The 24,719-nt window shown below is 39.7% G+C and overlaps 4 protein-coding genes across 7 annotated transcripts; 1 reads left to right on the top strand and 3 right to left on the bottom strand.

Moving 5' to 3' along the window:
* Positions 1 to 18: 18 nt before the first annotated feature.
* On the bottom strand, positions 19 to 14,630 carry LOC147142078 (guanylyl cyclase-activating protein 1-like). Of its 2 annotated transcripts, XM_086039812.1 has the most exons (5): positions 14,300 to 14,630; positions 2,326 to 2,555; positions 1,369 to 1,518; positions 1,020 to 1,110; positions 19 to 918 (listed from the first exon to the last, which is right to left on the bottom strand). In XM_086039812.1, exons 1-5 carry the CDS (start codon positions 14,418 to 14,420, stop codon positions 788 to 790), a joined length of 723 nt encoding a protein of 240 aa, XP_085895938.1. In that variant the 5' UTR covers positions 14,421 to 14,630; the 3' UTR covers positions 19 to 787. The 2 variants fall into 2 exon arrangements, with proteins under 2 accessions (XP_085895938.1, XP_085895939.1); XM_086039813.1 differs by lacking the exon at positions 2,326 to 2,555 and having other exon boundaries at positions 14,300 to 14,621.
* LOC147142080 (uncharacterized) lies at positions 4,848 to 7,316 on the bottom strand. The gene has a single exon (XM_086041006.1). It carries the CDS (start codon positions 7,185 to 7,187, stop codon positions 5,121 to 5,123), a length of 2,067 nt encoding a protein of 688 aa, XP_085897132.1. The 5' UTR covers positions 7,188 to 7,316; the 3' UTR covers positions 4,848 to 5,120.
* Positions 7,204 to 10,961, bottom strand: LOC147142079 (uncharacterized). Its single transcript, XM_086040268.1, has 2 exons — positions 8,125 to 10,961; positions 7,204 to 7,208 (listed from the first exon to the last, which is right to left on the bottom strand). The coding sequence occupies exons 1-2, from the start codon at positions 10,928 to 10,930 to the stop codon at positions 7,204 to 7,206; spliced, it is 2,811 nt and encodes a 936-aa protein (XP_085896394.1). The 5' UTR covers positions 10,931 to 10,961.
* Positions 11,434 to 24,513, top strand: LOC147142077 (uncharacterized). 3 transcript variants are annotated; one of them, XM_086039809.1, is made up of 6 exons: positions 11,434 to 11,505; positions 14,373 to 14,545; positions 17,633 to 17,721; positions 20,485 to 20,572; positions 20,966 to 22,886; positions 22,968 to 24,513. In XM_086039809.1, the coding sequence occupies exons 2-6, from the start codon at positions 14,467 to 14,469 to the stop codon at positions 23,062 to 23,064; spliced, it is 2,274 nt and encodes a 757-aa protein (XP_085895935.1). In that variant the 5' UTR covers positions 11,434 to 11,505; positions 14,373 to 14,466; the 3' UTR covers positions 23,065 to 24,513. The 3 variants fall into 3 exon arrangements, with proteins under 3 accessions (XP_085895935.1, XP_085895933.1, XP_085895932.1); XM_086039807.1 differs by lacking the exon at positions 11,434 to 11,505 and adding an exon at positions 13,960 to 14,230; XM_086039806.1 differs by lacking the exon at positions 11,434 to 11,505 and adding an exon at positions 13,960 to 14,286.
* Positions 24,514 to 24,719: the final 206 nt, after the last annotated feature.

Raw genomic sequence — 24,719 nt, 5'->3', positions numbered from 1 at the left:
AGAGATATTTTTCCTCTCTTGTAGCTTTATTTTTCAAACAAGGTAACTACTATATTAGAATGCCCCTTTGGCATATACTGTACAGTGCAGTCCTACAATGAGAAATACTGAGTGAAGATGGTCCCATTAGTATTAATAACCAAAGCACCAGTTGAACATTAATAAGACACGGAATTAAATTGCAGATTTGGATAATTCGATACATATGTGATCACCGACCCAGCGTGTGTCTTTTGTTTACGTAGTTTCTGCAAAATATATATGTGAGCCTGTTGCCATGTAAGTGTGTTTGAAATGCTAATGACAGTTTTGTATCATACACATGGACCATATGTGGTTTTTAAATCTACAGTATATATTTCACTGCATGACAGTGGATCACAAAATATAAAACAAGTTCAAGACTTGTAACAACCCAGATATACCTCAAGATAAGAACTCACTGGCCAAAAAAATGCCTTCACAATGTAGTAAGAGTTTGTAAAAAGGTGTAAAACAAAATAGCTGAGCGTCGACACCAAGTGGACTTCTCATCATCAAGCAGCTTCTTAGCAACCTCTTAAAAGCACTACAAACTGCATCACAGCATTTTGTCGATAACGTTTGAAGGCTATGGAGTTGGTGTTATCGATAAAATGGAGTTCTAATACAGTATTCAGTGTTAATAAGAAGTCCTCCAATGGCAAGTATTACATGGGAAATATCCAACTGAATCCTAGTGATTAGTCCTGTTGATTCATGAACTGTGCCTCCACAGTTCACGCTGAGGATCCATGTTGTTGGAAATTTAGCTGTTAGCCATCAGTTCTCCTTGAATCTTCTGAACGATGTGTGAGATGTCCAAACTCTGTGTGAGCATCTTCAGCAGCATCTCGTCATCTTGAACCCCACCCATGAACTCTTCATAGGACAGTTCACCTTGGTAAAAAAGTCACAATAAAACAAATAAATTGAGAAATATTGAACAGTTTTAGCTAAATGGCATAGCGGGGCATGCCACTGGAAACGACAGCACTTACCATCTCCATTGATGTCAATCTTGTCAAATACCATGTTTGTAAACTCCTCTGCTTTAATGTCGTCATGAACTCCATTAATTGCATCAATAGACTAACATGAAATGAAACAAAACACCAGGTTAGTTCAAGTGTACCACTCATACTTTGCTTTGATCCACCAGTAGATGTCGCCTAAGTGTCAGCTATCCCTTCGCACAAAAGGGTCACACTCCCAACTGGCTCATAGTAGATTTCCCACAGCTTAATGCCTGCACGCTTGTTTCAGAACTAATAGGTCAGCAGGTGGGATTTCCCCCGAGTCACTTATGAACATATGCAGCACTAACAAGGCTTAAGGGCTCACTAGTACCTTGAAGATCAGAAGCAGCTCATCGCGGTCAATACAGCCACTTCCATCGATATCATAGAGTTTGAAGTACCAGCGAAGTTTCTGATGTACTGCTCCTTTAAGCACCAGGCTGAGAGCAGCTACGTACTCCATGAAATCAATGAAACCATCCTAAATTTTTTTTAAAAAAACACACACACAAGCAATTTCATAATCTTCGATATTCTACTGAAGGTCTGTGCTGAAAATGTTCTACTGATATACAGGGTGACCCAAAATGATTGCAAGTCATATAAGTGCCTGACATTTCTACAGCTGAAAATGGAATTGTGTTATTTTGTTACACAAATTAATCTGATCTGACAACAATTCAGTCCTTTAACTTTGAGCTCTTTAGTCCATGTGGTCTAGATTTTATCGCCTGTCCAAAATGTGCTCCAAATGACCACCTTGAGCCTGAAAAATTATTGGATGTGGCATGCGAATTTCACGATAAAACGGGAAATACCGTTTTTGCTGTTCACATGACCAGAGAGGAAAAAGTGAGCCTTGTCTGAGAACCACAACTCATTGAGAAAGCCCGGATTGTCATGTTATAATAAAAATAAAAAAAGACAAATGACAACTTTTTTTGTCCCTATCTCATTGGGGAAGCATCTGTTTGATCTGAATTTTGTATGGGTACCTTATTAAAATCTGCCTAAGTGATTCCTGGGGAATGTTTAGCTCCTGGCTGCGACCCCGAACCGTGCACTTACAAATTATTTAAGTGAATTAATACAATATTATATCCATTGAGTAAATGGCATCCTTAAACTGCTAGGTTTCTCGGAAAAAAAATATAGCAAAAAGAGGAATCAATTAGCAGCTTTCTCGTGTGAAACAGTTCACCAGCAGACTAATGAACGTAAGATAATGGCGGGTAATGATGATAGTAACAATAGAAAATACATATTTAGGAGTAATAAACACTCTTACATCGTTCAAATCAAAAGTTGTAAACATAGCCTTGACATAGGCATCTGATGTCTCCGATAGGTTCCTCAGGCCAAAAAACTTCTTGAACTCATAGAACGAAAGAAGTCCAGATGGGCACTCGGTCATGAATTTTCTATACCACTGATGACTCTCACAAGTTTGTAATTCCTCCACAGTCGAGTCACTGTTTCCCATGCTTGTTTTCTTCATATAAAGTCCTTGGGGAAATCCTTAAAAAGAAAGAGTAAAATGCACTGTATTGAAACGTCCTGTATCCAAGCACCCGGGCATGGCAAACTAGCTTGTTTTCAAAAAGCTTGACATATATTATTTGTTTGTGGGTTAGCCATTCATTCTTCTGTGCATCTGCGAAAAGCTCTGAAGTGCTAATCTACTTTGCTTGCCACGAGATTTAACTATTTAGAGTGCGCTAGAGGGCAGAGAGAACTACTCATTTAGTGACGCATTTTTGTATATCCCTTGTCCCAATATTAGAAAATGAAAAAAGGTGACATTCTTAAATGTAATGTGTGTCACCACTCTAACACTTGATCTTGCTGAGGATTGATGCAGATCATACCTTATTGCTGAGCTGATGATTGAACCTTGAGGGACGTAATTGGAATCTGGCTATTCACTGGACAGAGATGAACTCAACTCATCTCAATGTTATTTACATAGCACTACTTGAAAAACAACCATAGCTACATAACGAGTGCTGTACATAAAGTAACAGATGTATAAAAGACAGCTAAAACAATAAATTAATAACATAACGTCAGCTAGTCGGTGAATACAACAAAACACTAAAACTACGCCAAGTCTCATGGTGAGTCGAAAGCCAAAGAATAAATATGAGTTTTGAAAATGGAAAGAGAGTGGGCTCGCTCGTTTAGAGGGAAGTGGTTCTTGTAAAAAGCTCAATCCCGTCTGTGTTTCTGCTTGGTCCGCCATACCTCTAGTAGCGTCTGGTCCGCTGACCTGAGGCTCCGGGCAGGTGCATAGTTGTGGAGGAGCTCAAGGAGGCAAGTTGGGGCGAGAGTCGTGAGACCATTTGAAAATTTAAAAACAAATAAATGAATCTTAAAATGAACTCTAAAGTAAACAGGGAGCGAGTGAAGGAAGGCCAGAATTGGAGTTATGTGCTCCCTCCTACCAACGGTAATTAGGAGGCGAGTAGCTGCATTTTGGACCAATTCAAGACACTTGAGGACTGGTTGACTCCAAAATAAAGTGCGTTACAGTAATCCAGCCGAGATGTAACAAAGGTATGGATTATACTTCTAAGGTGAAAGGAGACTTTAGCTAGCTGCCCAAGCGAAAAAAAAACAACAAAAAAAAACCTGGGTTTAACAATAGCACCAATTTGCCAGTCCAATATAAAATCACTGTCCAATTTAAAACCCAAAGTTTGAGCCATTTGGCTTTAGATAAGATGCCAGGGTACTGTGCAGTACAGATTGAGAAACAAATACAGTAATGTCAAATGTTATTTCTTCATATTTCAGGTGGCATAGTGAATTCCAACCGAGAAACTGGCTGAACCAGTCTTGGTTGTTTCCACAGATTTAAGGTGTGATGGAAGATTGCTGTCTATCTTAACAGGATACAAAGGATAAAATAACTTTAATTTGTATTAGTCCAAATAAATCTTTTATTATATTATCACAATAAAGACAATACATATCTATTGAATTTACTTGAGTAATTTATAAATTGATTATAAATTTGGAGAGAAAAAATAAAAATGATAATAAATTAAAAAATATATATATACAATCTAAATATAGAAAATTATTTATATTGCATAAAAATAGAATTGAAACTCCCACTATGCTTGAATGATATCCTAAGAATAAACAGGTATATTAACTCTGTGTATTAACCTGTTCTGCTACGAGCACTTTAAAGACAGGGGTCCTTTTCACCAGGGTTAATGTCGGTGGTCAGCTCACGCTGGTCTTTGGAGAATTCTTGATCCTCTTTAGACTAATCATCATCTTTACACTGATCACCTTACAGCAGCAACATGGTAAACTAGAAAACTAGTGCACATGACAGTGGCAGTGCCGATAACAGTGTGTTGTCACTGACTACGGTAATCAGCTTTGAGTTAGGAGGAAAAGCTGAAGAGTGCTGTAAAAAAACAACGTTGATTATCTAATACATCATATCACTTGGCTTTGATCCTCCATTCTGTAAGATTTGCCATATTAGTGGTTGGGATGTCAAATGTTAAATATTCAATGAGATTGGTGAGTAGAACTTGTCTACAGCTGGTGGTTTGTAGCATTTTCTTAAGCTAGCAATAGCATAACAAATGCTGTTGGTATCTACCATAGGACGCCCCTCCTTAATTATGTTCAAAAGACCAATGACAAAAACCTGAACCGCAGTGAACCAAAACCAAATATTAAGTTTCCAATCAATTTCATAGACTTGACAGATGTGTATTGAAAATCAAAAGAGGGCTCGAAACAAGCATATTATGTATCATGTGCTATATTTAATAACTAATGGAGCAAACAAGGACAAACAAATACACCAGCAACCTAAACCAGACAGCCTTGAAGTTCATAAAAAAGTGTGCCATGTATGAACTATAGCATTGCTCTTAGTCCAAAGAACTAAAACAGTCTCATAGGTGCCAGATTCCCGGATCGTGACCATCCACAGAAATGATGCAAACAAACTGCAAGTAGCATTCACAAGTTCTCTTGGTAAATCCTTGCAACTGTTGTCTAGGTTGACCATAGAGTGGTGATTGGCCTCAGGCTGTCGACGGGATTTTGATGCTAAATGTTATCTGCGGTTAATATTTCCTCCATGCGTTTCAACTTGCGCTGTAAGTTAAGAATTGATCGTCCCAGTGTGACAAATAGAGGGCTTTCTCCACGTTTGTTTTCATGATTTATTTCTTTGGTTTTTATTGTTAAAAAGTCATCTTTAATACAGAGGAGGACAAGTCCAGACTCCTCAATGTGAAGCTGATGATCTTTGAAAGCTGTTTTCAGTGGTGTAAAATTTTTGGTCTGTTGATCTCCAATAGATTTATGGTCTCGTAGTTTTACACTAACGACCTCATTCATTTTTAGGATGTTATCCTTTTCATCAATGTCACATTGGCTGTTGCTCGACTTTTCATTTTCTGCCGCCTCCGCTTCGGCAGGAATTTCTACATCTTCTACGGTCTTCTTCAAATCACCCTGATCTTGCAAGTGAAACAAAGCCGCCTGTGAGTCTGTTCTCAATTGAGGACTTTTAACATTTTCCATGTCAATTTGAGATTCAAATTGGCACGAATCAGAAATAATGGTCTCCGTCTTCTCGTCTTTACGATATTCAACTTTTGCCATTAAATCTTCATTCTTTGTTTCCATCTTTGCATGCCAAACTTCAAGATGGGTCAGCTTTTCTTTAAATGGACTGTTCATCTCAGTCATTCTGACCTGGTTTTCTTGAAGTTCCTTAAACTGTGTCCTCAGTTCATTCCCTGGTTCCATTTTCAGACTTGGGGAGTCACACAAAGTGAAAGTATGCTTGAAGAGCTTTTTTTGCTCAATAAAGGGGTCATTGTTTTGATGAAGAGCTTCCATTGGCGCTCTCATTTCTTTCCTGCGTGTCTTCAAATCCATCTGATTTTCACTGACTTGCTCCCCGTGTGCTGTCTCCGCAAGGGGTACGTTTTCCATCTGCCTGAGTTCCAGCTGGCTCTGAAGATCATGTATTGTTAGTTTCAAACTGTCAACAAGGGATTTCAGCTCTTCTATCTCCCTTTTTTGCTTTGCTAACAACTCATCTTTACTACAGATGACAAATTGAACCTTGTCAAGTTGGTGCTGATCGTCTTTTACAGCGGCCTTGAGTCGGGCGATTTGTTCAGATTGTTGGTCACGGAGAGATGTGTGTTCCCCTTGCTCTTCTCTAACTACGTCATTCTCTTTTTTCAAATAATTATCCTCGTTCTGAAGTTCAGGCAGCTTGTTGCCTAAACTTTCATTTTCTGCACATGTCTCCCCCAGGCAAGGTTCAGCATGATCTGTCCCCCTTAATAGTTCAACTTGGTCTTGCAATTGACACCTGACCGCCTGCAGTTTTGTTCTCATACAATACATATCAGCTTGATCGTTGTCCCTCTGAGTTTCGGCATGAGTCAAATTAGCCCGTAAGGTCTCAATCATCTCATTCATGATCTTCTCATTTTCTTTCAGAAATTTTACCCGTGCTTGAAGGTTTTCATTTTGTTTCTCTATCATTCCACCCCACCTCTCAAGCTCAGCCAATTTATTATTGAGTGACTCGTTCTGTTTAATCAGAGTATCTTTGTTTTCTTGAAGGCATTTTATGTGCATTCTCAAGTGCGTTTCCATCTTCACGCTCCAGGACTCGTAATGAACCAGCTTTTCACTGAGGAGCTCGTTTTGTTGAGTAAACGAGGCTTTGTTTTCTTCAAGGAGTTGAACTTGTTTCCTTAACTTTTCAATGTCAGTCTCCATATTCACACTCCAAATTTTAAACAGTCTCATCTTACGTTCATTCACCTCAGTCTGCGTTGCCTTCTTCTGGTGGCTAATCTTTGCTGTCAGGTCTGCGTCTTTTGCCTCCATCGTGACAGTCCGAGAATTAAGTTGAGCCAACGCTTCATTGAGGAAATTCTTCTGCTCCGTTTCTTGACTATCCTGAAGTTGGGCCCTGAAGTCTTTTTTCTCAGTTTCCATCTTGACACTCTGACATTCTAGCTGAGCCAGCTTTTCATCGAGGAGTCTTTTCCGCTCAGTCAGTGTGGACTTTCTTTTTTCAAGATCATTGTAATGGTCCATAAGACAGTCATTTTGTAATCGATGCTCTTTTATGCAAGCCATCGTTTGCCCTCAATTCTTACCCTTATTGGAAATCGGAGAAGTTGGAGTCGTTCATGCGCTCGAGAGCTAGACGTCCAATCTCAACAGTAGATCTAGTTTTCATTTGACATCAAACACATATCTGCAGTTCAATAAAGTCATGCATGGGCTGGTAGCTTTCACCTTTATGATCACACATAAGATGCCAGATAAAAGGAATACAGCTGCTGCTGCTGCTGATGGATAAAAGGACTTTGAGGTATTGTGTCATTAAAGCGCTACAGGGTGTACTGGGAAAATCTTCTGCTTATTCAATTTGAGTGTTGCTTATACCCCGCACCTAGTCCAATTTTTGACAATTAAATTATACCTACCTATCTATGCACGATTGATTTGGATAACTAAGCATCACACTTAAATTCTTCGAACCTTAAAACATACCAACATCCTTATTCATTAGTGTGAGAATGTTTGAGGAAAATCATGGGTTGATTTCAAAATATTTGTTTAATACAAAGCAAGCGGCTTGTTTAAAACATTTCGGTTATCAACAATTTTAAGACAGATACAAAAAAAATGGCTCTCCATAAGAGTCTAGACATTCTTGTCAGGTTATGCATAAAAAATAAATTGACAAGAGACTAGTTAGTAAACAAGCTAAACAGTAATGTCATCACATGAACCTAAAACCCAGTGACCTTTAAAGTTTATGAAACAAGTCATATATGACCCAAGCAGCATTTTCCGAAGACAAGGAATTGTTGTAATACACAAACCTAGCATTTGTGAAATAGATCAGTTACGTCTGAGATGTCATTATCGGTGGAAAATATGGTAAAAAAAAACAAAGCTTGAAGAAGGAGGACACCCATAACGAGTCCTCTAAAGAAATACATCTTGGAATCTTTTATAAGCGCTTTAAAGTGCCAAAAGCAAATAGTTCTGGTCTGATTGCGACGTCTGCCAGATGCGGACTTCAGTTGCACCTCAACCGGCTCCACCGCATCTGATTTGTTACCAAGTTCCTCATTATTTGCAATTTGACTGAGTTCTAGCAGCCCTTGAAGATGGCAATTGTTTTGTTTTAAATTCAGAATGAGAGTCTTCATCTCGTTTGTGACTTCATTGAGCTTTTCCAACTCATCGTCTTTACTGTAGAGTAGAAATTTAGCCTCCTCAACCTGGAGTTTATTGGCCTTTAATGCTGCGTTCAACTGTGCAATCTGTTGGTTTTGTTGATCTCGAACAGATTTATGTGCTTCCATCTCCGCTCGAACAATGTCATGCTGCTTTCTTAAGGAGTTGTCCTTTTCTTCAAGCTCCCGCAGTGTGTTACTCAACTTTTCCTTCTCTGCCAAGTCTTTCTCCATTTGAGATTCAGCATGATCTATCCTTCTCCGTAGGTCATTTTGATCATGCAATTGCGACCTGAGTGTCTGAGCTTCGGCCCTCTGACGGTTATGCTCAATTTTATACTGGTCCAACTCAGCCATGAGGGTCTCTGTCCTCTGCTTTATTAGTTTCTCGTTTTCTTTAAGATCTTCAACTTGCACTCTTAAATCTCCGTTCTCCGTTTCAAGATCGGCCATCTTTTCGTTGAGCAGGTGGTTCTGCTGGGTCAGCCTGTCTTCGTTTTCTCGAAGAGCTACATCTTGTGCCCCCAAATCTCCATTTGCACCCCAGGATTCAAGATGAGCCACCTTTTCATTGAGGCGCCTGATCAGCTCATTCAGTTTGACTTCGCTTTCTGTCAGATCTTTAATTTGCGTCCTCAGTTCTTCATTTTCTGTTTCCATCTTCAGACTTGGAGAGTCACACAAAGCCAAGTTGTGCTTTATAAGTCTGTTTGGCTCAATCAAGCAATTGCTTGGATGAAGATCTTTTATTTGCATGCCCACGCCTTTTATCTCAGTCTTCAAACTCAACTGGTTTGGCTCGTGCTCAGGTGCTGTCTCCATGAGGCTTCCGCAAATATTATTGGTTAATATTTCGTCCATCTGCCTGAGTTCCAGTTGGCCTTTCAGATAATGGATTTGTTGTTTAAAACTGCCAACGTGGGAGTTAAGCTCCTCTGTGACTTCATTTAGATAAACAATTTTCCTGTTTTGCTTTGCTATCTCGTCATCTTTACTATAGAGTAAAAATTGAGCCTCCTCTAGTTGGAGTTTATGCTCTTGTAACGTTGCCCTGAGTTGAGCAATTTGCTCACTCTGCTGTTCTTGAACATATTTGTTCCTTTCTAACTCCACTCTAACAACGTCATTTTGCTTTTTGACAAAGATACTCTCTTCGTCAAGCTCACCCAGTTTGTTGCTCAGCCTGTCCTTCTCTGCCCACTCCTTCTCCATGAGAGATTCAGCCTCATCTATCCTCCTCAATAGTTCCTCTTGATCTTGTAATTGACTCCTGAGTGTCTGTTGCTCCCTTCGCAGACGATGAATCTCAATTTGATCGTTTTCCCTCTGAAATTTAAAGTGGGACAATTCAGCCAGGAGTGTCTCTGTCTTCTCACTTAAACTGTTCTCATTTTCTTTCAGAGCCTTTACTCGTGTCCGCAAGTTTTCATTTTGTTTATCTGTCCTCACATTGCAGCTTTCAAGCTGGGACACCTCATCCTTGAGTGATTCATTTTGCTTAATCAAAATATCCTCGTTTTCTTGAAATCCTTTCACTTGTGCCCTCAAGTCACTCGTCTGCGTCTCCATCTTTGCTCTCTGAGACTGAAGCAAAGACACCTGATCATTAAGGGACTTAACTTTATCCTGTAGTAGGCCGTTGTTTTCTTTAAGGGCTTTAACTTGTCCCTTCAATTCACAAGTCTGTGTTTCCATGTTTGCACTCTGAGATTGAGCTCGAGCTAACCCATCTTTCGCAGATCTAATCTCATCTTCGAGACAATTCTTGTTTTCTTGAAGTGCTTTAACTTGTGCCCTTAAGTCTTCTTTCTCCCCCTCTTTCATTTCACGGTTAATTTGGTCATCTTGCAAGTTTTCCATCTCCAAACTGCTTGACTGAATCTGAGTTGTCTTTTGCTCTTGATGACATTGGAGTTGTGCCTTCAAGTCACTATTCTGTGTCTCCAGCATTTTCATTTTCAAATTCTGTGATTGTAGCTCAGCCACCTCATTTTTAAGGAAAGTGTTCTGTTTTATCAGCATGTCCTCACTTTCCTTAGGATTTTTAGCTTGTGTTTTTAGGTTTGCAATCTGATCTTTGAGGACCTTAATTTGCTCATCTTGATTGTGGTTGTTGTGAATCGCTCTAACTTGTCCTGTTACATCTTGGTTCTTTGTTTCCAAATCTACATTTTGAGATCCAAAATGAGCCCACTCCTGAGTGGCAAGATTATTCATCACAGTAAATGTCACCTTCTCTCCAACTTGCAATCTTAAGTCTTTATTTTCTTCCTCAAGCTGAGCAATATGTGTCCTCATGTTTTCATACCGCGTTTCCATCTCCATACACCGACATTCAAGCAGAGCAATCTCAAACTTAGCTTTCCCTGATTCCAAGTTCTCAGTGCGAGATCCATACTGTACCATGTTAAAATTGAAGAGCTTATTCTGCTCACTGAGAATATCTTCTTTTTGTTGAAGATTAATCAACCCCAAGTCTTCATTTGCTGTCTCCCTCATGAAACTCGAATATTGAAGATGAGCCAATGTTTGGGCCCTCAAGTCATTTTTCTCTGTTTCCTTCTTGATATTCTCAGACTCCAGGTGAGCCAACTCTTCCTTGACACGCCTTCTTTGCTCAAGTAACATGGTCCCTTTATTTTCTAGATCTTTAACATGTTCCCTGTAACTGTCATTGCTTAGTAGTTGCCTGTTTATCCAGGACATCCTTCAATCCTTATTTACAAATTGGAGATTTTGGATTATCCTCTCATGCTTTGGGTGGCTCCTAACTGGTGTCTTTGCAGGTAAAATGGAAAACATCCCTACTGATAAGCGGTACGGAAAATGGACGGCTGGATCCTGAGCAGGTTGTCAAAATGCCATGATTCAACGTGTTGTCTTAATTTACTCAAAATACAACTCTCTTTTGACTTTTTGAGTATCATGTTGATTTGTCAAGATAAGAAAAATAAATAAAAGTGTGTGCAGAATAGCAATTTTCAGCTTTATGACACTATGACACAGTAGGCGACTTGACGGGATACAACGGCTAGTTTAAGACGTGGTGAAAATTATTACATCAAAATAACATTACTGGCTTGTGATAATAGAGATGAAGTCATTTCACAGTGATAAGCTCTATTGCAAAGATGACATAGATGGTGACAGTGACACGTCGATGACAGCGACCTGAAGTCGTGACATCATCAAAGTTCATTGAGGTAAGCAGAGAACTCTCCATTTGGACTATTGGGACTAAAATAAGACCTTGCCACAAAATGATACTTAAGACTTGCAGTCAGGCAAATCCCAATCACAGTTGTTGCTTTTTGTTTATTTCCATCATTCATTAATCCTCCGAACCGCTTATCCTAAGCAAGGTCATGGGCATGCTGGAGCCTATCCCAGCTGTCTTTGGGCAGGGTATACGCCCTGAACTGCTCGACATTTCTATCGCTATATCGCTTTTGATATTACTAAGTAGGAATTTCATTGCTCACTATACTGCTGCTGTTTCCACTGTAAATATGTACATTTCAAAGTTAGAATTTACACCGGACGGTTGGGAGTTCTGAAGCTGTAGTGGTACATTCGCCTGGCTTTAGTGCAGGCAACATTGCTTCATTTACCACTCAGTGACAGTGCGAATGTGAGTCTGAATGGTTGTTTGTTTCAATATGTGCCCTGCGACTGACTGGCATCCACCTCTAGGTGTAGTCTTGCCTTTTGCCTGAAGTCAACTGGGAGAGGCTTCAGCACGGCATGACCCTGAACAGGAAAGGCGGTGTAGAAAATGAATGGATGGACAATGGGGTGAGGATACTTTGGGGTGATTGTTCTGCCCATGGGCGTGTATACATTGACACCACCCTGAGCCCTGAATCGTACATTGATGTAGCTGCCATATTGTTTGTGAAAAAATGGAGTCATCAGTGAAAATGCCTCCTTTATCACCTGCTTGGAGATATCCAAAACATTTTACAGTTAAGGCCAGATATCATGGGATTAACTTTCACAGGTAAGACCGAACGATTCACTTTTGATTGTATTTGGGCATTACAACATTATTTTGTGAACAGACTGTTGACTTTGTGGCTAATAATATGAAATACGAAGCATAATACTCATCAAATTAAGGTCCTCAGTCTTTGTTATTTAATAACTGCTTTTTGTTAGTTGATTAGCTAACTTTTCACATACTATGTGAGTTTCCCAAATGTAATGGACTGAAAAAGCAGTGGAAAACAATCAAGTCTTCTTTTCAATTCCACTCAATCCTATCCTGCGGTTGTCACGGTGGATCAGGTTCTTCAGCTCCCCTTGTTCTTTTCATATGCTTTTCTCACTGCAGCCGTATCTAAAAGGCTTCCCTCACCACATCCATAAGTCTCTTTGATCTTCCACTTTTTCCAGCATCTTTCGAATGATATATCTACTGTCCACTGCACATGTCCAAACCATATCAATCTGGCCTCTCTATCTTAAAAGCTTCTAGTCTGTGCTCTCTCTCTCATGAGCTGTGTCTCCTGTCCTCTGGTCATTGCTACCATACAACATGGCTGGTCTCAATACTTCTCCAGTGATTGCCAGAGGATGGGCTTGGTAAATCACCTGGTTTGGAATTTGGCTATTTGTAGAATCTCTATAATTATATTATTGTTATAGGTAAGATGTTATCTAACTATAACTGTTATATGACTAGGTTGTTATATGAAATTTTGTTGCATAGGTCTACTGTTAATATTAACTAGCGTATTAAATATATCAGCTAATACAGGGAAAATTAATAGTATTGTATGTATAACTTCTGTGTTGGTGTATAATTATGGTTATTTGTGTTTTTATGTTTGGTAATAGTGCATGAATATACTTAAATATCATATGGGTAATGAAAAAGAGGTTAGGGCTAGGAACAGAAAAGTTTGTACTTCGTCATACTCCTTTTTGGATAGCTAAATCAGCGGTGTCCCAACTATGGCACGGGGGGCCATTTGTGTCCCAACCCCTTTTTTAGCGGCCCATGGGATATACTAAAAATACATTTGACATGGCCTGCACTACTATTTAAAAAATGGTGAGTGGGTGTGGGCAATAGAGTCAGATAGAAATGTGGATGTTGACAAAGTGTGGGGATGTGAGTGATGGGGAGTACCACTACTACTACTAACAAAGCTTTTCTAGATATGCAAAGACACAAATCAATGTACAGCTAAAATAGTAACATAACAAGTGTGGAGAATAAAGATAATACAGTTGCAGAAACAACTCCAAAGCAATTAAGGAGAAGCTAAAAGATGGTATTGCATTTGCCTTGTTATTAGCATGAAGGAAAAACTTTTTTTGAATGAAAGTGACGGTTTGCCCCTAAAGCCTCCCTGTGGCTTTGGAGAAAGTCAAATATAATATGAGGGACACTCCAAAAGAATTTTACTCCATATCGGGATTTATGATCCATTTTATCGCTAATTTAAAGACATTAGAGGACAAATTAAATGAAATGTTAAGGGGATTCAAGTAAAGTCAAGTCAGATTTATTTATATAGCCCTTAATGACAGAAAAGTCTCAAAGGGCTTCACATGCCCACAGAAACGTTTTGTTCTCAGGTGAGCGGAACAGAACATTTTTAAGAAGCGCTGGACAGATCTACCACATCCAAAATGGCGGGCATCCTGACGTATAGCAACGCTCCTAGTGTCTATGAAATTATGTTTTGTAGATTGTCGATGTGACAGTGAGTTTAGCCTAAAATTGCCCTAATAAATGCGACAAAGAGCTATAGTAAGTCGCTTCCTCACGATGCTCGACCTTATTAAAAAACAAAAAAATAAATAAAGTAGCATTGCAAGCGCGTCGGCTGCACCTAAGGAGTTCGCCGATCTTGCGAGCAGTGAGTCCTACAAGGAAGCAGTGGAGCTGACAATTAAACTTCGAGATCTACGTGAGAGGTGTGTAATTAAAGACTGAGATTAGTGCTGGAATGTCGTCGAAGAGAGCAGAGCAGGTTGGGGCCTCACCTGTTGTTGGGAATGTAACTTGAGCACGAGAGGCGGAGTTAATGCCATTTCTTTCCATGACTTTCCTCCCAAGTTTGCACCGATTCGCGTGAGTGTGTCCCTCGACGGAATCACGAAGCATCTTGTGAAAATGTGCGACTTGTGATCCTCACACACCGCTACTCAAGATGAAGAGGGGAACCCTGGCCTTTTTGGGTCGGAAGGACCAGTCTCTCTTCGACACCAACATCAAAATGAGGGAAATGGGTGAGTTGATTGCGAGCACAGCAGGTGCATTAGAGGAAGAAGTATGTAAAATATTTTCCTCGGAAGGATATGCGACCTTTGTACATTGTGTGTGACACCCACCAGCACCAGATGAGTCTCAGCAATGAACAAGACTTTATTCATGCACAGTCTTGTCCAGCAATCTATACAATCTTCCATACTCTATACTTTGTGTAGAGGTAAACCGTCAGATAATCGTGTAATATATATATATATATATATATATATATATATATATATATATATATATATATATATATATATATATATATATATATATATATATATATATATACATACACACACACACACACACACACACACACACACACACACACACACACACACACACACACACACACACACACACACACACACTGTACAGGTATATAAAAGGTGCAAGTAGAGTCCTGCGGTTATTTGGTGTGAAACAGAACCATGGACTTGGTTGATAAAAAACAGTTCGTCAAGGTGGCAAATGACTGGGAAATTGAAAAAAATAGATATGCCATATATACAAATACATGCATGCAGACAGTGAGGGGATTTGTGAGATTAAAAAATGTTCAATTTTTGACAGCCCTAATATATATATATATATATATATATATATATATATATATATATATATGGTGATTGTATTAATGTGTTAGTAATAAGTGAGCTTCACTAACATGACTTTGATATTGTCTAGCAAAGAACTGAAAACATCATTTTAAACAATGATCTTAAATAAGATAATGTGTTGTAGTCTGTCTTTTGAGTTTAGTTTCATGTTTTTCCTCATGTTCCTTTGTGCGTTAAAGGAACAGCGCTTGTCATCCCGGTCCCTGGTGTTAGCCAATCGGCTCCCTCCAACCTTCTGTGCCTTGTCCTGGTGTTCCTCGTTGTATCGTCAACTTGTCTGTATTTAGTTCCCCGCTTTCTTTCAGTCCTCGTTTGTTCGTTGTCGTTTGTCAATGGTCATCATCATCCTACTGTTTGCTTAGTTTCTTTTTGATCCTTGTTATTTTGGAATCATCCCAGTGCCTTTTGGCCTTTTTATTTTCTTTTAATTAAATACCTTATATTGCACTTAATTTTTGTCTCCTGCTTTTTGGTCCTCTTCCACTCATTTCATGACATAATGGAGGGGGAATATCTTCAAATATGCTGTTTTCGCTAGTGCTCACTTTTTCATGTTCCTTGTTACTTTTTTTTTTACGTCGCCCCATCCACAGAGGTTGAAAAAACTAACAAGCCTATTTTGATAGAGCTTGCCGATATCTTTTTTTTTTTTTTTTTTTTTTTTTTTTTTTTTTTTTTATGCAAGGGGCATAAGTAAAAAAGCGTGGGAAAATAAATACTACAGCAGAGTGCAAATACCTGTAACATCAATTTAAGTACAGTGAAGAAATGTTGTATTTGTATTTTGTGACTGACTTTTAATATATGATAGGATTTAGGATCTTAAATTTTGGTAAGTCAACTCAGAACAGTTTAGAGGCAATTTACGGTTCAGTGTCTTGCCCAGGCACACTCCATTGAAGGGTCAGAGCTGGGATTTAATCTGTTTACCCTTCGGTCACTGGATTACCTACTCTACCAACTGAGCCATAGCCGCCATACCTAATCTGTTTTGATATTATGAGAACAACAAAACACAGCACATCTTGTGGTTAAACCAGCAAAATCAAAGCTAAAAATGTGTCTTAAAAAGTCATACCCATCTCATTTGGTAACACATGTACCTAATATGCCTGAGTATATCACAAAAGACCCCAAAAGTGTATGACCTGGGATGAAATAAAAAGTAATTGTAGTGTAGTGAAACATCTGTTAGAATGCAGACCACCTTTTAATAACTATGCAAAGATAGATGTCCTATTCTCTCTCTGTCCAATTCAAACAACAAATGTGCTATATTTCCAGCTCACTACTGTAGCTATGGTGACATACAGTAGACTTATTGTCTAGTAATCCTTTATTATTGCATTTTATAACTCCCAACCAGGGAATGTCAGCCAATCCATCTTTATATTATTGGAAAACAGATAATGCCAGATGAAGCTGCCCTCATATCTTTATATCAGTTTAATGATCTGTTGTGTTCCCTTTTTTTTTTTTAACTTCTGTATAAAGGTCCTCAGTTGTCACCATGCAAAGCTGCTAGATGAGTAAGAACAACATTTGTCTATTTAAATCAGGGAGGCGTGTCTTCGGCTGAGCTGGTTGGAACATTGCAGCAAGGTCAATCCCATGGTGCTTCCCACGTTAATTGAGTTTTACATTTCAATGTGTTCCATGGTGATATTTTGTCATGTGTAGAGATGAAAGATTCCGCCTTGGATGTGTGTGTCTTAAAACAGCATTGTCTTTGGCTGCTACGTGTCTCGCCTTTCACCAGGCTTCATGAGAAAAGCGTTAAGTCAAAGGTTTGACATAACATCTTTGCTAAGTGCTTTTGTGCGACATCTCATCCGCTCACTTCTCGTCACTTTCATGTTTGACAAACTGTCTTAAAAAAACAGCTGAAGAACGTCAGCACACCGAGATGACTTATCTCCTCCCGTCACAGCTATTTTATTGCTCCTCCCTGGTTTCGCAACATGATTTTTATTTTATTTTTGCCAAGCTCCTCCCCAGTTTAATATGATTCTTTTTCGTGACATCCTGTCTGCATCTAAAGGTGCACTAATTTCAAATAACGCGCGCCCTAAAAGCTTTCTTTGACTTGATACTTTTTTTACAATCTAAAAAAAATCGACTTAACTTAACTCTGCTCTGGATGCAAGTTGACATCCCACTTTTTAGGGTTTACAAAGAGATTTCCCCCCCAGGAAATAACAGAAAAGCAAGTGTTATCCATTTTAGGGTGAACATTGTTATACGTTCATTAACTGTTTGGGCATTTTAAGTAGACATAAACATATTGATTCTTAAGAATGCTGTGGAATTGATTGCTGATTAATCACATCCACTATGCAGCGCATACTCCACTGCCATCTACAACCACAACAAAACGTTTTGTTAAATGAACATGTCAAATAATGTCAGTCTTAACAAAGATTTGCACTTCTTGTCCAGATAATGTGGAGCTGGTGCTGAACTCGCCAACGTCTCCAGAATCGGGCACTGCCAATGTGCGTCCCAGACCCACTGTTAAGCACTACAATGTGAGTACGTCACTCAACCTGCCTTGTGCATACTATGCTGATTGTTTTCTTTACATTTAACTCTTGCTTTTTTGGAATTTGGAACGTCTGTTCAAGTTACATTAATAAGCTGCACAGATGCCTTTACTTAGAGTAGTGATGTTCAATACCGATTGATTTCTGAAACCAATACTTTGTGCAAATCAACACACCGCATGTGCTGGTTTATAATACTGCGTGACTAAAATGGGAAAAAAAATGCTAGTATATCGTCACTGTCATGTGAAAAACACAATTTTTCTGCTCCATTTTTTTCATTTTCTTATTTTTACATGAATGGTGTTTCCGTGTTACAGACATCGCATTAATGTGAAAAATAAAAAAAAAGTTTAGAAAATTGGAGATAAGTGTTTTTCACAGGACAGCGGCGATATATTTCATTAAACAAATAAATGCCACAATAATTAAATAAGTTTGTCAATGCATTTTAAAGTGTATAAAAGATATGCTCTGTATAATTAATTTAATGACACTTAGTCTATGTAATCCAATTTATATGATCAATTCTTGAGGAAACCTAACCTGACTTTTAGGCTTTTTACCTCACATACTATTTCATTAATTTGTTGAAGCATGTATTGATTACATTTCTTATTTCATAACCATGTGTATTCATTTGAACAGCTCCAACCGCAAAAGTAATTAGTCCTGCTAAAAGTTCTACATTTCCTCCCTCTGTACACCTGGATAGTGCCAAGCAGCCGCACCTGGCACCGTACTCTCTTCTGTCCGCTTCATTGTAAATGTCTCATATTCTGTGTTGTGGTTTAACACAACTTTCGACCTTTTTTCTGCAAACATCGCAAACCGTGTTTTGCCTGTGATGTGTGGAGCTGAAATCCACACATGATTACGTTTACTCTCAGTCATAATGCCATTGCACAGAGCCGGTCTGAGTGACCATTACTTAGGGTCGGATATTACATGGATGGTGTTGGTCATGACCGACCTTTACATATCCTGAATTCATCAGTTGTCTTGTCACTAAAGGCTGAGCAATAACTCGCTGTAAAAATAGTGGTTAGGCTATTATGTAGCACATCCACAATTTCTTAAAGGCCGAGAGGGGCAAACTTGCAAAGCACAAAGTTAAAAATACCTCACTTTGTGTTATTACGTCCAATCGCTAGATTGTATTTCTTGTTCGGCAGGATTCCCTCATCTCCTGTAAAAAAATATCATAACAATTTCCACAAGTCTATTTTTATGAAACCATTTTTGTTGGTTTGCTTTTGATGTATTCTATTAAAGCGCACACTAAAAAAGGATGAAGCTAAGGATATTCCACCTTTCATGTCAATGTTGCGTTTAAATGTTTTTTAACAGACCTGCTAAATTGCTTCAGGGCATGAGCAGTCTATATGGCTGTTTTACACAAACAAAATGCCTCATAATACATGACTAAACACTCCGGTTCACACACCCCAGCGCCTGGGAGTGGTGAGTGTTTGCATCTGAGGCATGTTGGATGTGGCGCACCCAGCGGCACATGGGCAGGAAGCCCTTGTCCTTTATGAAAAATCATAGCACAGCAGAGAGAACAAACAGCTGAAATGGAAATGTAACCCTTGCCATGCTTAAGAACACGCCCTCGTACCTGCGGTTTTCACGTTTTGCGCTTTTTTTTAATCAATGATCGGTTTTATATCTCATGTTGTATTTCCTCCAAAGACTCCACTGAGACATGGCAGGTTGATTCTTCGACAAAGTTTGCTCATACAGTGGACGGAACCTTAAAGGTCAGACACAATCCGTTTCTGGCTGGTTCCCCGTCATCCTCTATCCTGTTCAAATTTTGCAACACTTCCCCAGGATAAACAGTGAAAATTGAAATCATATACTGTATTCCAGACTTGAATTACAGTATACAGACTGCGATTTACATAGCATTCTAAGATTCCCGTCTGTCATCCCAGGACAGAAACTTGTGCACTGTGTTTGTCGCTCACTACTGCTATGTTGCATTAAGTTCCGTTTTCTGTTCTGGTCTTAATCGTAAATTATCTTTTCGCCATCACTGGTATGCTTCTGTGTACTGGTTCCCTGTTGTATTTCTAGCCTATGAGGAAAGTGACAACATGGTAAACCACCCTGGATTTTGTATTGCAGCGACAGTCTTTGTTTATGTTTAGTGGCGCCTGAGTTGTGATCAGAGCAGCAAATCTTTGCCACTCAGGCACAAACAATCAGGTTTCTAAGTGACAGCGTGCCAGTTGGACTTCCAGGTAGCACAAGACAATGTGGTGAGCAATAAAAGGTGGAGCCTCTTTCTCCTCTGATTCACCATGCATCATAGCATGCGAGTAAAGCATGCGAGGCGTGTACATGTTTTCACTGTAAAACAATGCTCACTGGAAAATATTACAGAAACATAAATTAACAGAGATTGACGACAGAACGCCTCATCACACTTTTAATTTTGATTTGCACAAGGTTCCGGATCACAATCGCCCCCCCCCCCCCCCCCCCCACCCCCAAAAGTGGTTCCATCGCCACTCAAAATGTGCAATCAAAATTGCAATTCCATAATACTGTGAAAACTGCATTATTATTGCTCACTGTTGTCATACCGGGCCCATGCCTAATACCAACTATAGAAGGCAATTGAACTATTTCAATCATCTCACAAGCACGGGGCATGCTAGCCTTTTCAGCAACTACAGAACAGGATGTTAAGGTGTTATAGTTATTCACAGGTGCATTTGCTTTCCCCCCCCTACATAGACATCTGAGACTTTTCAAGGGTTTGCTGTTCCAACACCTAGAGTCCCAGTCCTCCCCACTATCAGTAGTCCAAAGATCAACGGTGCAGGTGAGTGCCTTTTGCTTAAGGACCTTACACATGTGCTGTACTGGAGACCATTTCATATTATACTCCAGGATTTAACCTTTCCTGCCGTGAGTGTTTGTGATCACACATGCTTGGATTCACCGATAGAATCAGATTGTTTCTAAAGGGCTGCGGTACAGGTATATGTTTGGCTAGTCAATTGCTCAGTAGCCTCTCTCGATATGACGTCAACCAGATGGCAAGTTTGTTTTGCAGAATGGGAATGTTCTTGGAAACAAGTGAATTTCCACCTATTGGGCCTCTCTCAAGCTATAAATCTCATCTGTAATAATTTACAATCGCCATTCGTTTGTAATAGTGTACTGTAGAACTACTATTTACTACTTCTCAGTCATTCTGTCTTTTCTTTCATAGTCAATGGAGATATGTTCTCCTATGGCTTAGCGGACGAAGAAATATTGGTTCCTCCTCCTCCCTCCACGGCCCCTCCCCCACCACCAGAGACATTCATCCTCCCTCCGCCAGACTTCATGGGTTACTTAAGCAATTTAGACATAGCTGCCCTTCAGCCTCCCCCTACACATGTTCCAAAGCCACCCCTCAAGGAAGAAAAAACCCATCGTATCATGAAAACCTCACCAGTGGCCCCCCCGAAGCCTCCGTCTACAGGTTCCAGTGGCTCTGCGTCTTCCACCCCCATTTCAAAACCGTCCCCAGCTAAAGTTCCCAAACATCCAAGTTTCGCCCCACCGCCTCCCCCTAATAAAGAGCAGCAGAAGACCACAAAGACTCCTCCTCCGAAACCTATTAGACTGTCATCTATGGCCAACGTCAACTCTCCACCACAGATTACTTCCCCATCTCGCCCTGTGCAGACTCCCACACAGTCAACCTTCAATCCCCAAAATACAGCGAAGCTTAACCATGTTTCCAACACCTCAATCCTCAAAGGCTATGTGGAACAAGACACAAGACCCAAGCAGATGTTACTCCTGGAAGATACTGGGTCTGCTACGACAGTGCCAATGTTGGTCCCGGTGAATGGCAATGTCCCCAGGCAGACACCAGTCAAGCCAATCCGCAAAGATCCACTGCATCACAAAGAGAATTTACAAAGTACACATCACGCTCAGACACCTCGACAGGAGCCACCCAAATCAGTTCCAAATGATGTTCTGTATCACAAAGAAAATATACAAATGAGTCCGCTCTCTCGGGCACCCATGCCTGAGGTCACCTCAAAGGCTAATACAGTCACAATGTCAGCACAGAATGAAACTATCAAACCATCGAGGATGCCATACAAAATACCAAGAAAGCTTCAGACAGGGAACAAAACTCTAGTGACTTCTGAGGATATCCAAGGAAAACTTGGTCCAAGACCCGCTGGTAAATTGAGTCCATCATTAGGGGAAAAATTACACAACCAAAAGAATGGTGAAAGCAGTGCTGCTCAAGAGGCAGCGTCCCCATTTTCTCTTCTAATGGCGGCTAAGGAAAGGGATAGGTCTAGGGGTTTTCAGGCTCATGAAATTGGGAACATGAAGTATAATCAACGCAGAGGAAGCATTCCGAATAATTCTATTCCCCAAACTTTCCCTCCAATATCGAGATGCCTCTCAAACTCCTCTCTCTTAGAACAGGATAAAGTACAAGTAAACCCAACATCTGTCAGTCCCGTACAGTATTGGGGAACAAAATCAGCAACCATTGCACGGGTGAGTAATGGACCAACGTACCGTTTGACAGAACCAACTTCACCTACAGACATGAACAAACGACTTGTGAAGAGGAATGATTCCTACGTTAAATCTGGAGGGAATTTAGGTCTGCTTTTACTCCCTCCACCTCCAGAATTTGATGATTTTGATAGCATCGCGGAGTCCCCTCCTTCCATTTGTCCTCCTGACCCTCGGTTGAAAATGGCACCACAACCAAATATGAACTCTCCTCCACCTTCTCACATTCCACCTTTAACGTTACCCAAACCCTCAAAACACCCGTCTCTTAATGTCAGCGTTCAACCGAAGCCACAGTTCCAGACAAATTCTAAGGTAAACGCAGCACAGCAACCAACAACTCTGTCGCCAAGCCAGACCACGCTTGTGAGCATCTTACAAAAAAAGATGCTGGAGATGGACCATAAAATTACTACCACGAATGAATCAGACTATGACGCTGAAGACTGGGGTGTCGCACTCTCTGAGAACGTCAAAGTCCCTGCTATCCAAAAGTCCATCCCACAGGCTAAGAGTATTTCTATTGCGGCCAACCAAACACCGACCCACCACAAACAGGAGGCCAAAGTGGTGAGAAAACTTCCAGAAATTAACAGGTAAGGCCTCCAGTGCTTCTTATTTCATCACATGCATGAATCGATACCCCAGTCTAATGATCACTATGTTCTCTTTCCCAGCAATGAAATGCAGTCAAGCCTTCAATATGGAATGACGTATCGAATTCGGCCTGGAAGCAAACAACCCATTACTCTCATTAGAAAAGGACCATCATGAGTAAACAGAATTGGTATTCCTTCATTAACAACAACAAAAGGAACGCTGCACAGTATGTACAGGGAGGAAAAAACAAACGAGATACAGGTCTGTATTCCACAAACTGGAAGTGTAATTTAGTTTCAAGCCCGTTTAATAAGGAATCTGCTTTAGTAAATGGACATTTATTATCAGATGTGGTGAGAAGCAAAACAAACACAGTGAATGTGCTGCTCTAAACACGAGGACCTTTAAAAGTTAGTAGCACTGATCATCTTGATAAACTAATACTAGCGCTCATGCTAGTGCTAAGATGATGCTCCTGTTCCAGGGTCGTTGTGACAATGATGACACTATTCTCATTTATACAACTCAGTTTACCATAAGCGGGATTTTAAAGCCGTTATTGTTCACGATCACGTGATTGGTATTTGTTTGTCATGTTCAAGGTTGAGATTGGGAGCATCTAGCAGGCTAGAACGGAAAAGAACGGAAAGACCAGTACACCAAGTTGTTGTTTTTTTAACGGTAACCCTGATTAGTGAGCTACGTTATAAAAAGTTGATTCTAGGGACACTTTGGAACAAAAGTAAATAAAGCTGTGACTATTTCACTTAATGTCACACAATAGTTGATAGCTTGGAATACTTTATCTAAAACAGCACTGCCTTTGCCTAATATTAGCCTCAAGCCTAGATAGCATGCTGGGCATCTGCTAAATCTGTATTTGTCATATTTGTATCTTTAATTTAATACCACGGCAACAATCAACCAATATATATTTTATAAATATATGTACTGAGAAAATGCAAACATTGAAATCGGAGTAATGTGTATGTCCAGAACGTAACGTGTTTTCCAATGTTGCTAAGCGTTAAAGATTAACCTTGAACAAAGTGTCCAGAACAAACATGAATGTATGGACTGGGGTATCTGGCCAGAGTGCGAGCCACAACCTTTGTTTTTTCCTTGACAATGTTCCGGCGTCTCTCTGATTCAGAATTGGTACAGAAAATGGTGAAATGAGACTTTGTCCCTCACCTGTATTATTGCAGCCAAATGCCACACATTTTTTTTTACATTGGCTTTTAGATTAATCTATTAAAAAAATGATTGTTAATGGCAAATTTTGTCTGAAATGTTGAATGTAAATTTGTGTACAGTGAAATTAAGCACATGCCTAACAGTATACTGTAATCTTCATTCACTGTAAAATTGTATTTCATGTAGGGTCTTTGCACTCAGATTGAAATGTGCAGAATTTTGATTTGGATTATTTCCTATTTTAATCAATGGAGGATTATTTTATTATGCAGTAAAAGCTAAAAAATGTACTAATGCTGACATGCAGCAATAATATATTTGTATATATATTTATATGTTGGAGTCTGTGATTGACAGTCATCCCCTAAGCAAATATGACAACTCAACCTGGTTAATAAATTTAAATTGATCAGAAAATCTTCAGAAGTCTCGAATTGTGTGTGTCCGCCTTATGGTAGCTCGCTTGATTACTTCCAGTTCCTGCTTCCCTACAATCGCTTCAATGTCGGTCAAAAGGTGAGGAACAAGCAGCACTGTGATGAGAAATCCAACTGACGATGGCAAGGTTGCTCAGGTAAGTATAAATGTTGAGATGTGAGGAGACTAGAGTAACAATATTCATAATGGAAGCA

This window comes from Filicampus tigris, chromosome 9 (assembly GCF_054856515.1).
Source record: "Filicampus tigris isolate MCC_2025a chromosome 9, RoL_Ftig_1.0, whole genome shotgun sequence".
In the NCBI taxonomy this organism is placed as follows: Eukaryota; Metazoa; Chordata; class Actinopteri; order Syngnathiformes; family Syngnathidae; genus Filicampus; species Filicampus tigris.
The sequence above is the reverse complement of the archived record's forward strand: the minus strand, read 5'-3'. Positions and strand labels throughout refer to the sequence as shown.